The 18,051-nt window shown below is 48.2% G+C and overlaps 1 protein-coding gene across 1 annotated transcript in view; it reads left to right on the top strand.

The window, feature by feature from the left end:
- col6a1 (collagen, type VI, alpha 1) overlaps positions 1-18,051 on the top strand; it is a 107,185-nt gene that overhangs the window by 17,189 nt on the left and 71,945 nt on the right. The window contains exons 4-11 of the mRNA XM_085985445.1: positions 1,004-1,163; positions 3,137-3,250; positions 5,426-5,446; positions 5,554-5,574; positions 5,684-5,728; positions 10,855-10,908; positions 14,343-14,387; positions 14,492-14,518. Of these exons, the coding sequence (XP_085841571.1) occupies positions 1,004-1,163; positions 3,137-3,250; positions 5,426-5,446; positions 5,554-5,574; positions 5,684-5,728; positions 10,855-10,908; positions 14,343-14,387; positions 14,492-14,518 (487 nt within the window). The remainder of the gene's footprint in view (positions 1-1,003; positions 1,164-3,136; positions 3,251-5,425; positions 5,447-5,553; positions 5,575-5,683; positions 5,729-10,854; positions 10,909-14,342; positions 14,388-14,491; positions 14,519-18,051) is intronic.

Genomic DNA, 18,051 nt, shown 5'->3' with positions numbered 1-18,051 from the left:
AGTTAAATAATATACTTATATTTATGTTATTCTAGATTGTTAAAGACCTGGATCATGCCCCATCTTGATTTTATTTTCTCAAAATGAATACAGGTTCAATTTTCTCAGTACGGTCTCATACTTTTGCACTTTGAATCCCAGAATTAACCTTGCCACCCTTCCCTAAACCATCTTCAATGCAACATTGCCCTTTTGCAGCTAAATTGCCCAAAATAAGATAGAACATTCCAAATGTGATCTTACCAATGAGTTAGGACTTGACTAAATAGCCTATGCTAACTTGTAATCAAATCCCTTTTGAATGCAACCCAATGTTGGATTGAGCCCGGGCACTTTAAGTCAATGGTTCATCCATGCCCTTTATTCCTTCAACACCTTTGTAAGTGGTCATCCATTGTACACAGGTTTCTTGTATAATGTATATTGCTTTGCATTGTAAAGAAAAGCAGAGAAAGATGGCTGCTTGTAGCCCTTCTTTTTCAGACTTCTGCAGGGGCTAGGCTGAATCTCCTGTTGTTGCTGAGTGATTACACCACCTCATCAACATGCTTACGGATGCACTTTTCCTATTTGTAAAACAAAGATTATTGATGGTATGGGGAAACCTACATTTTTCCAGCTGATCTTGGGTTGCCTGTGGCATCTGGTGCATCCTGGGATAACCCAGGCTATTTTGGTCAGAGGTTCAGTTCAATTGCTATCTCACAACCATGAGGAGGTAGACCTGGCACTGGACCTTGATTACCTGCCATAATGGTGGGGACGTCCCTCCCCCTTCCAGTGGACTATCAATAGTTCCCCCAATCTCCTTTCAGTAGGTGCTTAAAATAAACATTGTGAATGTCTCTACGGTATTTTGTTTCAAATTGAATGCTCCTTCCTTTGTTTAGTAAGTTCTGGCAGATAATGAGCATGCAGACCAACGGGAGCACAGATGATTCAGGGTCCTCTGTATTTTTGCGCTTGCAAGGGAGAAAATACTGTAAAATGTCTCTCATTTTAGTGGCTCTCATCACCGGGAGAACAAGTACATGATTGTAGTAACAGATGGACATCCAATCGAAGGATACAAGGAGCCATGTGGAGGGTTGGACAATGCAGCGTCCGATGCAAAGAACCAGGGGATAAAGATATTTTCTGTGGCCATCACTCCAGATCACCTAGTACGTCTCTAATCACTCATGATACAATCTTTCGTTCTCTCCTATACTGCTGCCCCAAGACTTACACTTTTATTTAAATATTTCTTGTAGTTTTACATAGTATTTACAGCACAGAAACAGGCCATTCGGCCCAACTGTTCTATGCTGGTGTTTATGCTCCACACGAGCCTCCTCCCACTTACTTCATCTCACCCTATCAACATATCCTTCTATTCCTTTCTCCCTCAAGTATTTGTCTACCCTTAAATGCATCTCTGCTATTTGCCTCAACTACTCCCTGTGGTAGCGAGTTCCACATTCTAACCACTCGCTGGGTAAAGAAGTTTCTCCTAAATTCCTTATTGGATTTATCACTGACTATCTTATATTTGGGACCCTTAGTTTTGGACTCCCCACAAGTGGAAACATCTTCTCTATGTCTACCCTATCAAACCCCTTCATAGTTTTAAACACCTCTGTCAGGTCACCCCTCAGTCTTCTCTTTTCTAGAGACAAGAGCCCCAGCCTGATCAGTCTTTCCTGATAGATATAACCTCTCAGTTCTGGTATCATTCTTGTAAATCTTAAATGCTCTTAAATGTACTCACTTGGTAATGGCGGTTAATATGAAGCATAAATTGTAATAAAGCAGGAAGTGAACACAAAAAGATCAAAGCAGATGCAAATTGTGAAGTGAAGCACACGTGGGGAAAAGGAAGCGTTGGCGGGACCAGCTGTGGCCTGTGGGGATACAACTCCCGATGGCTGGTCATGAGGACAGAGAGAAGACAATCCACCACTGCCGGCAGCAGGGAGGGGCCCAACATAAACAATGGGGCATGGGCTTGAGATATCAAGGGCCAAAACCCATAGCGCAACACACCACCAAGATTGAAAAGAGCAAACGGGTTGAGGTCATCGTGTCGCCTAAAACTTCTTAAAAGCCTTTAGATTGTAGAAGGAAGGAAAGACTGAGGGAGATAAGGAGTTCCGCTGCTCAGAGCTCCTGGGAAGGATTGTGTTCGAGGAGGAGGTGGCGCAATGAATCCTACTTTTAACAAAGCATGGTGGGGAGTGGAGGAAGAATGTGTGGATAGTATAATTGGAAAAGGAACAAGAGAGAAAATCTAAATTCAAGCGGGTTTTCAGTGCCACGGTGTAATGATGCACTGGGCCAGGTGCATTTTCTCCATTTCAGCTCTCAAGTAGAGCACTGCAGAATAGGAAGGGGAGAGAACCGTGCCTTACCGCTCTCAGTGGGTGGTTAGAACGTAGTGTTAGAAGATACCTGGAGCAGGTCACCCATTTGCCCTCTATTGCTGGAGAATGGGGGGTTTAATGAAGGGAGGTAATGGGGAGATGGGAAGATAATTTGTACCAGTCTTTAGAAACCTTAAGAAAGGTCAGATGTAACCCAGTGGTCCTTTCTGGTCCAATACACACCTATGTTACTGTGTAAATGAGGCCCACAGTACAGGGTACCAACAAGGTTGAACAGATTGGAAGAAAAGATGAGGTAAATCAGGGCATTATGATTAGGCGACATCCAGTTTGAGTGTTCAAAAGACTGGAGATTGTCGGAGGGCGTAAGGCGGGTAAGGAGTTCCACAGCTTTGAGGGAATGAAAAGAATGAATTATAGTAATAGACTATGCTTCGAGTCTTGGTTTCCACATAGTGAGGGGAAAGCTGGTTTATCTTACAGCAAAGGAAACACAGTGGCTTCTTATTATGCAGTCTGGCTGTGCCTATAAGAGACTCTTGTTTGGCTACAAATTGGATTCAAATCCAGCGTAAATGCTATTTGGACCAGCCTTAGGCCCCATGTGTTCACTGTTCCTGCTGCAAATTCCAGACACAAACAGGAAGAGGATGCAAGGTTACAATGAAGAGTAATGAAAGATGAACTAATAGGAACCTGTGGCTCGCAAGATTAAAATGTTGGATTCTCTTCAACATTTTCAGTTTGAGATTGTAAATTTAATTTTGCTTTAGGAAGCGAGGCTGAATCTGATTGCTACTGATGCCAGATATCGACGTAACTACACAGCAACCATTCTCAGTGAGGTGGAGTTAAACAAAACAATCGACAGCATTCTCCAAACAATTGTGAGTATTCCATGTTGTACAATCTTGGGGAATGTATTTCACAATGACATTTCAGGTCTGACTTTATGAATAGGAGCTCCCAGCAGGGAGACCCAATTCCCCACTGGGACTCCTGGCAGTGCCCATTCATAAAACCAGCCCCTCTGTACCAATGTAGATAGAGGTCTCTCACCACACGGCTACAATGCTGGACTTCACCTTCAGAGAGTCCTGATGTGCCACAGCCCAGCTGTGTGGTGATCAAAGTCTCCACTCACTGACCATTGTGTGTCACGACTGAAATAAGCCCAAGCGGTCATGGTTCTGTATGAAATGAGTTCGGGCCAAACCAGATCCAGCTCCTAGGAGGCGTGATGGAACATAACCACCTTGAATTGGCAATCTCCCTCCAGGAGGCCGCAGTATGGCCCATGTGGTACTTGGATTAATGTTGCAATGCCTCTTTCAGGGGTCTCTCTTTCGAGAATAGGGGCCCTTGGAGTTGACAAGAGGGAGTGTTACTCTGAGCCCACCCGTGCTATATCTGGCCTAGGATTCTGACGCTGGGTGCCTCAGCACTGACATCCCTCACCATTATCAATGCAGAATTCACAGTAAGAAAAGAATCCTAGCAACTTTTGTTTTGTACAAGGCCTAACAACTGAAATACTCTGTTAATGCAATATCAGGAGAGGTTTACATGTAGAAATTGCACTGTTATTGTGACAAATATTAGGGTGACAGCTTCTTCAAAATTGTCTGTGCTTCAATCTGTTCCCAAATTAGAGTTGACAATATTTAAGTCTAATAGAAAATGTGTAATTTATGTTTAATATTTGATAATATCCCCAAGGGGGTTGTAGCCTCTACAGGGGGATGTATCCTTCAGTCTCTATAGGGTGAAAGTTACACTTAGCAATATCAGCAGATTAATTCTTAATGCGTTCAGATCACATTCCCCTGTCCACTGTTACCAGAGGTGTTAACCTGTTTATATTAACTCACCTGCATTAAAATAGATAGAGGAATGTTTTGCCAATGTGTTAAGCTTGCATACAATATTATCACTCGCAGCCGTTCCAGGCTTTGTGTTAACATTGTGAATGTAGCAGCAGGATTTCCTACATTCACTGTTTCCTATATCACTATTTACTATGTTCACTGTTTCTGACATTCACTGTCCCTTATTCTCACTATTCCTACATTCACTGTCCTGTTTTTGCCACTGAAGTGGATAACCTCGCATTTATCCACGTTATACTGCATTTGCCATGCATCTGCCCAATCACCCAACCTGTCCAAATCATACTGGAGTTTCTCTGCATCCTCCTCACAGCACACATGCCCGCCCAGCTTTGTGTCGTCTGCAAACTTGGAGATATTACATCTAGTTCCCTCATCTAGATCATTTATATATATTGTGAATAGCTGGGGTCCTAGCACCGATCCCTGCGGTACCCCACTAGTCACTGCCTGCCACTCGGAAAAAGACCCGTTTATTCCAACTCTTTGCTTCCTGTCTGCCAACCAGTTCTCTATCCAAGTCAGTACCTTACCCCCAATCCCATGTGCTTTAACTTTGCACGCTACTCTCTTATGCGGGACCTTATCAAAAGCCTTCTGAAAGTCCAAATACACCACATCCACTGGTTCTCCCTTATCTATTCTACCAGTTACATCCTCAAAAAATTCCAGTAGGTTAGTCGAGCATGATTTACCTTTTTGTTAATCCATGTTGACTTTGTCCAATCTTACATTCACTGACCCTTATTCTCACTATTCCTACATTCACTGACCCTTATTCTCACTATTCCTACATTCACTGTCCATTATGCTCACCATTCCTACACGCACTGATTCCTAACGCTTAATAATCTTAATGTTCGCTGTTCTCTATGCTCACCGTTTGCTATATTGACTGTTGCTCACTATTTCCAAAATAAAAGCATTTATGATTTCACCAGAAATAGTGATCGGAGATGGTCACTATGTCCACCATGTTACTGATACAGAGTGACGAGAGGAAGACTACTAAATAGTTGATTCCAATGGTCAGAATATATATAACAGATATTTGATACAATTGAATTTCTGACCTGAACTTAAATCTAATCCATTTGCCTTTCCCCAGTGTATTGTAACCTCTCATTACCTAAATATCCAATCGGTCTAATCTCTTCTCTCTCTCATTTACAGTATGATGAAGTGGAGCCAGTGGTATGTTGCATCGACTCAGTATTTGGTTTCAAATTATTTGCATGGATTTATTAGCATGTATTTTGTGTGTGTATTCATATTAATTCAATTTTTCTTTTGACCTGCAGTGTTGTTCCTTTGAGTGTCAGGTAGGTTCTCTTCAAGAGAAGCATCTTTGCAATACCAACAATTGTTTTCTACCTTGCTGCCTTAAGGGGACCTATTTACATGGAAACATTTTATTTCTGTTTCTTACAGCCACTGAGAGGATCGCCTGGGACCCCTGGTGATCCAGGAGAAAGGGTTAGTATCTCGGGTTTTATGATCTGTGTGGGGGGGGGGGGCGGTGGGGAGTGGGTGCGGGGTGGATGTAGCTGTAGCTAACAGTTACAGCATTGGTAGTGTGATGGCTGTCCCTCATTTCAAGAATGACTGGATCATCCCAAGTTTCCTCGGTCTTCCGAGATGTTCGCCAGTAACCAATGAGCCCAATGCAGGAATCACAGGCCTTCTCCCAGGATGGTCTGGGCGAGAGTCTGCTGGTAGCTGTCATGTGTCTTTTGCGGTTTAATCTCGCTGCTCAACTTACACAGGTAGTCGTATTTTTGAAGTAAAACGCGCCGCACACGCAGCGAGGCACATTTTAAAGGGGGTGCAGGAACAGAGAGATCTGGGTGTACGTACACAAGTCTTTGAAGGTGGCAGGAAAAGTCGATACAGCTGTTAAAAAAGCATACTGGATCCTAGGCTTTATAAATAGAGGCATAGAGTACAAAAGCTGTTGCATATGTCACCCTGATTGAAAATATCAGATATATGAACTTCAACTGAGAATATCGATGTTGTCATCAATCAAAGTCAAATCCAACAAAGTGCCAGAGTCATTCAGTAATGAAAGACCTCCCACCTTTTCAATTAACGGGAATGATTTCATGAATTTACATTGAAATTTAGTTCAGGTACTCAATTTTCTGTTAACTGAAAGAACTTCAGTTTAAAATAGCAATCTTCATTCTTCTTCTTAGGCAGTCCCTCGGAACCGAGGATGAATTGCTTCCACATTAAAAATGAGTTCGCAGGTGACTGATGAGTCCAATGCGGGACCTACAGTCTCTGTCACAGGTGGGGCAGATGGTGGTTGAAGGGACAGGTGGGTGGGGTGCTTGGGTTGACGTGCGCTCCTTGCGCTGCCTGCGCTTGGCTTCCGCTTGCTCCCAGCGAAGGGACTCGAGGTGTTTGCCGCCTTCCTGGATGCTTCTCCTCCACTTTGTATGGTCTTGGGCCAGGGATTCCCAGGTGTCAGTGGGGATGTTACACTTTTTCCAAGGAGGCTTTGAGGGTGTCCTTGAAGCGTTTCCTCTACCCACCTGGGGCTCTCCTGCCGTGCCGGAGCTCCAAGTAGAGCGCTTGTTTTGGGAGTCTCATATCGGGCATGCAGACAATGTGGCCCGTCCATTGGAGCTGATCGAGCATGGTCAAAGCTTCGATGCTGGGGATGTTGGCCTGAGCAAGAACACTGACGTTGGTGCGCCTATCCTGCCAATAGATTTGCAGGATCTTGCGGAGGCAGCGTTGGTGGTACCTCTCTGGTGCTTTGAGGTGCCTGCTGTATATGGTCCATGTCTCTGAGGCATACAGCAGGGCGGGTATCACTGCTGCTCTGTAGACCATGAGCTTAGTGCCGGGTTTGAGGTCCTGGTCTTCAAACACTCTCTTCCTCGGGCGACCAAAGGCTGCACTGGCACACTGAAGGCGGTGTTGGACTTCGTTGTCGACGTCTGCCCTTGTTGACAGTAGGCTCCCGAGGCATGGAAAGTGGTCCACATTGTCCAAGGCCTTGTCGTGGATTTTGATAATCAGGGGGCAGTAATGTGTGGCGGGGGCAGGTTGGTAGAGGACCTTTGTCTTACGGATGTTTAGTGTAAGGCCCATGCTCTCGTATGCTTCGGTGAAGGTGTTGACGATGGTTTGGCGTTCGACCTCCGAGTGAGCGCAGATGCAAGCGTCGTCTGCATACTGTAATTCGACGACAGAGGATGGGACGACCTTGGACCTAGACTGGAGGCGATGGAGGTTGAACAGTTTCCCGTTTGTTCTGTAAATTAGCTCCACTCCAGTGGGGAGCTTACTGAGGGTGAGATGGAGCATTGCAGCAAGGAAGATCGAGAAGAGCGTTGGTGCGATGACACAGCCTTGCTTGACCCTGGTTCTTACGTGAATTTGGTCTGTGGTGGAACCATTGGTCAGGATCACGGCCTGCATGTCGTCATGAAGCAGGCGGAGGATAGTGACAAACTTTTGAGGGCAGCTGAATTTGAGGAGGTCACTCCATAATCCCTCATGGTTGACAGTGTCGAAGGCCTTTGTGAGATCAAAGAAGGCCATGTACAGTGGTTGGTGCTGATCCCTGCATTTCTCTTGTAATTGACATGCGGGGAAGATCATGTCCATTGTGCCCCTTAGTGGGCGGAATCCACATAGCGACTCTGGGAGGAGCTCTTCGGCCACTGGGAGAAGGCAAATGAGGAGGATTCTTGCGATGACTTTCCCTGTGGCAGACAGCAGGGAAACTCCTCTGTAATTAACGCAATCGGACTTGTCACCTTTCTTGAAGATGGTCACAATTACGGCATCTCTGAGATCCCCTGGCATGCTCTCCTCCTTCCAGATAAGAGAAATGAGTTCATGAATTTGCACCAGTAGTGCTTCTCCGCCATGCTTTAGTGACTTGGCGGGGATTCCATCTGCTCCTGAGGCCTTGTTGTTCTTCAGTTGTTGGATGGCCTTTTCAACCTCATGCCGGGCTGGGGTTGTGCTGAGATGGTGGCAGGTAGCATGCTGTGGGATGGAGTTGAGGACACTCACGTCGAAGACAGAGTCGTGGTTAAGGAGACCTTCGAAGTGCTCCTTCCAGTGGGCACTGACTGCCTCTCTGTCCTTGATGAGCACCTCTCCGTTCTTGGCCCGCAGTGGGGTAGGGCCTTGGGTGCTTGGGCCATAGATGGTCTTGACTGCGCTAAAGAATCCACGCACGTCGTGGTTGTCGGCTAGCTGCTGGATCTCCTGCGCTTTCTCCACCCACCATCTGTTTTTTAGGTCGCGAGTTTTTTGTTGGACCTCAGCCTTCAGGCTTCTGTAGAGCTGCTTTCTTGCTCTCGAGTTCCGTTGCTGTTTCCAGATCAGGAATGCCTTGCGCTTGCGGCTTATTAGCTCCTGGATCTCCTGGTCATTCTGGTTGAACCATTCTTGGTGTTTCCTGGTCGAGTGACCGAGCGTCTCTTCACAGGTGCTGATTATGGAGGCCTTGAGTGCAGACCAGATGCTGTGGGCACTCTGTGTCTCTGCATCACTGGGAGTCGTCAGGTTGTTTGTGAGGTGCAGGCTGAATAGGGCTTTCTTAGCGGGGTCTTTACGTGCTCCAGCGTTAATTTTCCTGCGGCATTGTTTCTGTTGCCGCCGCTGTTTTGGGGCTATGGAGGTGACAGAGTGGATTAGGCGGTGGTCTCTCCAGCAGTCATCAGCTCCTGTCATGGCGCGGGTGATGCGGACGTCCTCGCGGTCCCTCGCTCGGACGATGACGTAGTCCAGCAGATGCCAGTGCTTGGAACGAGGGTGCTGCCATGAAGCCTTGCACTTGTCTCTCTGACGGAACAAGGTGTTGGTTATGACGAGGCCATGTTCTAAGCATTTTGATAGGAGGAGGGTACCGTTGGAGTTGGCTTTCCCTACCCCCTCTCTGCCGATCACACCTCCCCAGAGGTCTGTGTCCTTTCCAACTCTGGCGTTAAAGTCGCCAAGGAGGATCAGCTTGTTGCCCATTGGGACTCGAGACAGGGATTGTTCGAGGCTGGAGTAGAATTCCTCTTTGGTCTCGTCTGTGGCTTCCAGTGTTGGGGCGTACGCACTGATGACCGTAGCGCACTGGTTCCGGGCTAGGGTGAGTCAAAGAGTCATGAGGCGCTTATTTATACCGCTAGGACAGTCTCTGAGACGCCCAACTAGTTCATTTTTTATGGCGACGCCTACCCCATGGAGGCGGCGTTCTTCTGCAGGTTTGCCTTTCCAGAAGAAGGTGTAGCCACCACCTTGCCCCTTGAGCTGGCCTTCCCCTGCCCGCCGGATCTCACTTAGGGCGACGATGTCAATGTCGAAATGTCTGAGCTCCCAGTCAACGATAGCAGTACGGCGTTCCGGTCTGTCACTGTTTACGGAGGTCACTGACCATCATCAAAGACCATCATCAAAGACCCTACCCACCCCAGCCACAGTTTGTTCGCCCCCCTGCCATCTGGGAGACGCTACAGATGCATTCGCACCCGAACGACCAGATTTAGGAACAGCTTCTTTCCCAGGGCTGTCATCCTACTGAACTCTACAAATAAACTCTAAAGCCTGCACATCTGCCAACGCACTTTATTATGTTTATGTTTATGTGTTACAAGCCAAATGAATGTTGAATGTTAAATGTCTTAATCAAAATGTACACTCTCGGGAGCCGCAAACCTACATTTCGTTTTACTGCACTTGTGCACTAACAATGACAATAAAGTTGATTATATTATATTATGAGTGCCCTGACATTCCAGGTCCCGAACTTCATTTTGGAAGATGCCTGTGTGTGAATTCTTTTAACGTGGGGTGGCCGTTGCACACCAGCTACCACACGGGCTTGAAAGAGCAAGGTCTTGGTCCAATGGCAAGGGGATCCAAGACAATTGGAGACCAGGCTCTGCTACAACGGCCTAGCACACACACACACAAACATATTGCTACTGTCCTCCTCCCTCCTTCCTGCAGGTCCTCTCTGCTTGGGTTTCATAGGATGCATTGTGGTCCTCCCGACCTCGCTGTTGGCCCATGCCGCACCTTTCCTGGGCCCTGACCCCGCTGCTGATCCACGCTGCGCCACTCCTGGGCCTTGACCTCGCTGCTGGGCTCGTCCTCGTACCTGGGTCCCGGCCTCAGACATGAATGATGTTGTCTCTCACAGGATCAAATTAGCACTGATATTCTCACGATCCCTGGTCCCGAGCTCCACTCGCGATCCACTAGTCACTAGATCACTAGTCTAGTGGAGAAGGGTAGTCTTGAAGGCAGAGGGGTCTGGGAATTTGGGAGCTAAGTTTAAGTGAAGAGCCAGTGCTCACTGAGAACAAAGAACAGGCATGGTCGGGCGATGGGCAGTGGGCTCAGGTAACTTTAAACTTGCAGCTTGAATTTGCAGTTAGGGATAAAATGCACCCACTATTAGAGCCAGGGGAACTTAAACAGCAGAAGAGAGGAGACTGGGGGAAAAGAGAGCAAAGGATGGCAACGGATGGCCAAGGATGACAAAGGAGCTCCCTAGGGAGCTGCCAGCACACATTGTACAATATACGTAACACTTTCCATCTAAAAGCTAAAATGTGCTATATCTTATTTACCAACAGGGTTCAGATGGACGTCGAGGCCCTCATGGCCCTATAGGCCCACATGGACCGCCGGTAAGTACAGAACCAGATTCCATCTTCACACTTTCCTCCCCTGCACCATTCCTGTAAGCGCTGCATCAGAATGGGTCCAATACTGTGCAATGTTTCACGCTCCAAGCCTTTCCATTGTGGCCTTGCAGGAACCTCATTCTCATCCTGTCCAGTACTGATATCCACCCATCCTGTCCAGTACTGATATCTACCCATCCTGTCCAGTACTGATATCCACCCATCCTGCCCAGTACTGATACCCACCCATCCTGTCCAGTACTGATATCCACCCATCCTGTCCAGTACTGATACCCACCCATCCTGTCCAGTACTGATATCCACCCATCCTGTTCAGTACTGATATCCACTCATCCTGTCCAGTACTGATACCCACCCATCCTGTCCAGTATTGATATCCACCCATCCTGTCCAGTATTGATATCCACCCATCCTGTCCAGTACTGATATCCACCCATCCTGTCCAGTACTGATATCCACCCATCCTGTCCAGTACTGATACCCACCCATCCTGTCCAGTATTGATATCCACCCATCCTGTCCAGTACTGATATCCACCCATCCTGTCCAGTACTGATATCCAGCCATCCTGTCCAGTACTGATATCCACCCATCCTGTCCAGTACTGATACCCACCCATCCTGTCCAGTATTGATATCCACCCATCCTGTCCAGTACTGATATCCACCCATTCTGTCCAGTAATGATATCCACCCATCCTGTCCAGTATTGATATCCACTCATCCTGTCCAGAACTGATATCCACCCATCCTGTCCAGTACTGATACCCACCCATTCTGTCCAGTACTGATATCCACCCATCCTGTCCAGTACTGATATCCACCCATCCTGTCCAGTACTGATACCCACCCATCCTGTCCAGTACTGATATCCACCCATCCTGTCCAGTACTGATATCCACCCATCCTGTCCAGTACTGATATCCACCCATCCTGTCCGGTACTGATATCCACCCATTCTGTCCGGTACTGATATCCACCCATCCTGTCCAGTACTGATATCCACCCATCCTGTCCAGTGCTGATACCCACCCATCCTGTCCAGTACTGATACCCACCCATCCTGTCCAGTACTGATACCCACCCATCCTGTCCAGTACTGATATCCACCCATCCTGTCCAGTACTGATATCCACCCATCCTGTCCAGTACTGATCCACCCATCCTGTCCAGTATTGATATCCACCCATCCTGCCCAGTATTGATATCCACCCATCCTGTCCAGTACTGATATCCACCCATCCTGTCCAGTACTGATATCCACCCATCCTGTCCAGTATTGATATCCACCCATCCTGCCCAGTATTGATATCCACCCATCCTGCCCAGTATTGATATCCACCCATCCTGTCCAGTACTGATATCCACCCATCCTGTCCAGTACTGATATCCACCCATCCTGTCCAGTACTGATATCCACCCATCCTGTCCAGTACTGATATCCACCCATCCTGTCCAGTACTGATATCCACCCATCCTGTCCAGTACTGATACCCACCCATCCTGTCCAGTACTGATATCCACCCATCCTGTCCAGTACTGATATCCACCCATCCTGTCCAGTACTGATATCCACCCATCCTGTCCAGTATTTATATCCACCCATCCTGTCCAGTATTGATATCCACCCATCCTGCCCAGTACTGATATCCACCCATCCTGTCCAGTATTGATATCCACCCATCCTGTCCAGTACTGATACCCACCCATCCTGTCCAGTACTGATATCCACCCATCCTGTCCAGTATTGATATCCACCCATCCTGCCCAGTATTGATATCCACCCATCCTGTCCAGTACTGATATCCACCCATCCTGTCCAGTACTGATATCCACCCATCCTGTCCAGTACTGATATCCACCCATCCTGTCCAGTACTGATATCCACCCATCCTGTCCAGTACTGATATCCACCCATCCTGTCCAGTACTGATATCCACCCATCCTGTCCAGTATTGATATCCACCCATCCTGTCCAGTACTGATATCCACCCATCCTGCCCAGTACTGATATCCACCCATCCTGTCCAGTACTGATACCCACCCATTCTGTCCAGTATTGATATCCACCCATCCTGTACAGTATTGATATCCACCCATCCTGTACAGTACTGATATCCACCCATCCTGTACAGTACTGATGTCTACCATTCTCCCTCTACAATACGCACTCTTGTGTCATTCCTGTTTGTGCTATTTTCACACAGATGTTAGCACATTTTAAAATTTGTCAGTCCCAGTTCCTCTAAGTCAAAAACACTTCACTCTACTCTCACTATTGGGTCCTCTGGGTCATTTGGATATTCTTGTGCTCAGCGCACCCAGAAATGTGTGGTTCAAGCCCTATTCCAGGACGTGAGCACAATTATCTAGGCCGACCCTTCAGGGCTGGCACTGAGGGGCTCGTCTGAGGTACCATCCATTGGCTGAGATGTTAAACTGTGCGCTAAAATGGGTTGGTCGTCAAGAAGGACTAAACCAAATGGGCTGAAAGGCCTTCTTGATCCTTGCCAGTCTTCTGGTATTGGGGTAACTTCTGTGCTCCCGACACAGATCTGTAAAAACCGTGGAGGCTGCAAATCGAGAGTGCTGACCTTTGTGCCTGAATATGTGTTCCTGCTGTTCAAACTGGGAATGCAAAACCGCTAACATTTACCTCATAGTGTAATCGGTTTACAGCAAGCAGGTCCTGATGTAAACTCAACAAAGAGCCCTGAACAGTGTGAGCGAGCATTGTGCAGCTATACGCTCAAATGTAGTGTAAGCACGGCTGCCAAAGGGCAGCTTTAACCCATGCACACACATGAATATATTCATGCTCACATCGATAGGGAGCAGGGATCTACAGCTGACATTGTGGCCATTACAGGACAGTGAATATAGGAACGTCGGAACACGAGGAAGTCATTCTACCCCTCAAACCTGTTCTGCCATTTGATTAGATCATGGCTGATCAATACCAAACACAAACCGTTTCAACAAGATCTCACAATCTACCCTACTTAGTCAGATCACATTCTTTTTTTCTTTTCCTTTTTGTTTTTCAATTTCACGTTTTCATTTCCCTTTCTCTTTTGTAATAGCTTCCAATTTCACCCCCCACCCGCCATTGTTTTGCCTGTTCCGATTCCTGCCCCCTCAGTGTTGGTACAGCCCGAGAACTAGAGGCGATCGTATCAGCGGACCGACTCTTGGGCCACTCCCCTTATTTTAGTGGAAATGGTTGATCTGCTTAGTTTAAATGGATTAACCCCTGCATTAAAACAGCACAGGCGAATATCAAATGATAACTGTAAGAATAACTTCCAGCAATAGCAAATAGAAACAATAGACTGCGCTCCCTTACTTTTCAGTTCAACCTAGTATTTGTTTGAATTTATTCTCTTACCATTGACCAACTTTTCTTCTCTATTCCAGGGTAACGCTGGCGATGTTGGACCAGCTGGTCATCCGGGTATGAAGGTATTTATCTGCATTGCAGTAACCACGAGGATTTAATGTCTTGTTTCACAGTATGACGTCTGAATCTTCCTTTAACTAACAGTATCTTTGTTTTTTGACAACAGGGTGACAAAGGAGAGCGTGGTGGTAAGGTAAGGTTCTCAATTAATTTTATCAGTAAATTCAGATCTGATTCCTATTATCCATTGTGATTTCAGTGATAGAGGCCCCTTATTATTACAGATATTGTAGAATATGTAATATATACATATCAATCCCAGCTTCTATTCTTATTATATATAATATTGTATATATAATATAGAATCCTAGCTGGGATTGTTCACCTTAGAACAGAGATGGTTAAGGGGAGATTTAGTGGAGGTGTTTAAAATTATCAAGGGTTTTGGTGTAGTAAATAAGGAGAAACTGTTTCCAATGGCAGAAGTGTCGGTAACCAGAGGACACAGATTTAAGATAATTGGCAAAAAAGCCAGAGGGGAGATGAGATTTTTTTTACGCAGCGAGTTGTTATGATCTGGAATATATTGCCTGAAAGGGTGGTGGAAGCAGATTCAATAATAACTTTCAAAAGAGAACTGGATCAATACTTGAAAAGGAAACATTTGCAGGTTAATGGGGAAAGGGTAGGGGAGTGGGAGTAATTGGATAGCTGTTTCAAAGAGCCGGCACAGGCACGATGGGCTGAATGGCCTCCTTCTGTGCTGTGTGATTCTATATTCTACATAACCCAAATCAGATCATTTCTTCCCCACGCGAGGACCAAGGCTTCAAGTCTCAGTGCCCTTAGTATTCTGCTTTACCAGCCTGTGCAACCTGGGCCCGAAGGTCAGCTGCAAAAATCCAAGCCCCTGTAGGCCTTCAAGCTTACCTGTTGCTCACTGGACAAGCTTTACCAGCTCTTTTGCAAGGAAACCTAACTAAACAGTGATGGGCCCCGGTGCGGTTAACAGAAGCCTCATCCAGACCATAATCATTTGGAGTGAAATGGAGGTGTTAGACATCAAATCGGTCACTGACCCTTGCCCGTTGATGCTGCTCTGAGGCCCGAGCCATTTTGAGACCCGGGCCTGATTTACATGCAGCCTGCGCGCTGCGGATAGGGAGGGTGGGAAATCAGCTGGTTTCAACATGGGCCTGGCCAGCAGTCGGAGCTGGCTGGGCAACTCAATGCCAGGACCGCCCACTTGGACTTAAAAATTGCCATCGGGGTCCTAATGTACGTCACCTTTACAAGTGCCGTCTCACCAGAAGAAGTCAGGCACTATGCCCACCCTTCTTAGGGCCCTGTCGAAGATGACAGCGGTTGCAGCGCCAATGTAAAGGGGGGAGGTGAGTGGACCAATGCCGTTTGCAAACCCCACCCACCCCACCTACTCCACGCAGAGGCACTGAAACATTCTAAACATTCCTCCTTCTGGGGTTATCTGGTTGGCTTGCAATTCATTGTAGCGGGAAAAAGGGAGGGAAGGTCTGGAGGCGTGGTGGACTCAGTATTGGCAGCGGACGGAGGAACCCAGATTTACCAGGGAAACAGGCATTTATTATCACCAGGGGAGGGAATCCAGTATCACCGGGGGAGGGGGATCCAGTATCAGCAGGGGAGGGGAATCCATTATCACCAGGGGAGGGGAATCCAGTATCACCAGGGGAGGGAATCCAGCATCACCAGGGGAGGGGGATTCTGTATCACTGGGGGAGGGGAATCCAGTATCACCAGGGGAGGGGGAATCCAGTATCACCAGGGGAGGGGGATCCTGTATCACCGGGGGAGGGGAATCCAGTATCACCAGGGGAGGGGGATCCTGTATCACCAGGGGAGGGGGATCCTGTATCACCGGGGGAGGGGAATCCAGTATCACCAGGGGAGGGAATCCAGCATCACCAGGGGAGGGAATGCAGTATCACCAGGGGAGGGGGATCCTGTATCACGGGGGGAGGGGATCCAGTATCACAGGGGGAGGGAATCCAGCATCACCAGGGGAGGGGATCCAGTATCACCAGGGGAGGGAATCCAGTATCACTGGGGGAGGGAATCCAGTATCACTGGGGGGAGGGAATCCAGTATCACTAGGGGAAGGAATCCAGAATCACTAGGGGAGGGAATCCAGTATCACAAGGGGAGGGAATCCAGTATCACTGGGGGAGGGGAATCCAGTATCACCGGGAGTGGGAATCCAGTATCACCGGGGAGGGAATCCAATATCACCAGGCGTGGGAATCCAGTATCACCAGGGAAGGGAATCCACTATCACAGGGGGAGGGGGATCCAGTATCACCGGGGGGAGGGAATCCAGTATCACTAGGGGAAGGAATCCAGAATCACTAGGGGAGGGAATCCAGTATACCAGGGGAGGGAATCCAGTATCACTGGGGGAGGGAATCCAGTATCACTGGGGGAGGGAATACAGTATCACCGGGGGGGAGGGAATCCCGTATCACTAGGAGAGGGAATCCAGTATCACCAGGGGAGGGGAATCCAGTATCAGCAGGCGTGGGAATCCAGTATCACCAGGGAAGAGAATCCAGTATCACCGGGGGAGGGGAATCCAGTATCACCGGGGGAGGGAATCCAGTATCACCAGGGGAGGGGGTTCCAGTATCACAGGGGGAGGGGGATCCAGTATCACCAGGGGAGGGAATCCGGTATCACCAGGGGAGGGAATCCAGTATCACTGGGGGAGGGAATCCAATATCACCGGGGAGAGGGAATCTATTATCACTGGGAGAGGGAATCCAGAACCACTGGGGGAGAGGGATCCAGTATCACCGGGGGAGAGGGATCCAGTATCACCAGGGGAGGGAATCCAGTATCACCGGGGGAGGGAATCCAATAACCCCAGAGGAGGGAATCCAGTATCACTGGGGGAGGGAATCCAGTATCACTGGGGGAGGGAAGCCAGTATCACCAGGGGAGGGAATCCAGAATCACTGGGGGAGGGGAATCCAGTATGACCAGGCGTGGGAATGCAGTATCACCAGGGAAGGAAATCCAGTATCACCGGGGGAGGGGAATCCAGTATGACCAGGGGAGGGAAGCCAGTATCACCAGGGGAGGGGGATCCTGTATCACTGGGGGAGGGCATCCAGTATCACAGGGGGAGGGGGATCCAGTATCACCAGGGGAGGGAATCCAGTATCACTGGGGGAGGGAATCCAGTATCACCGGGGGGGAGGGAATCCAGTATCACCAGGGGAGGGGATCCAGTATCACCATGGGTGGGAATCCAGTATCACCAGGGGAGGGAATCCAATATCACCAGGTGTGGGAATCCAGTATCACCAGGGAAGGGTATCCAGTATCACCGGGGGAGGGGAATCCAGTATCACCAGGGGAGGGAATCCAGTATCACCAGGGGAGGGGAATCCTGTATCACTGGGGGAGGGCATCCAGTATCACAGGGGGAGGGGGATCCAGTATCACCAGGGGAGGGAATCCAGTATCACTGGGGGAGGGAATCCAGTATCACCGGGGAGGGTGATCCAGTATCACTGGGGGAGGGAATCCAATATCACCGGGGAGAGGGAATCTAGTATCACTGGGGGAGGGAATCCAGAACCACTGGGGGAGAGGGATCCAGTATCACCGGGGGAGAGGGATCCAGTATCACCAGGGGAGGGAATCCAGTATCACCGGGGGAGAGAATCCAATAACCCCAGAGGAGGG

The sequence above is a fragment of the Somniosus microcephalus genome, chromosome 4 (genome assembly GCF_052327205.1).
Source record: "Somniosus microcephalus isolate GS21.2 chromosome 4, FLI_Smic_1.0, whole genome shotgun sequence".
NCBI classification, from domain to species: Eukaryota; Metazoa; Chordata; class Chondrichthyes; order Squaliformes; family Somniosidae; genus Somniosus; species Somniosus microcephalus.
This window is presented reverse-complemented; position numbering and strand designations above follow the sequence as displayed.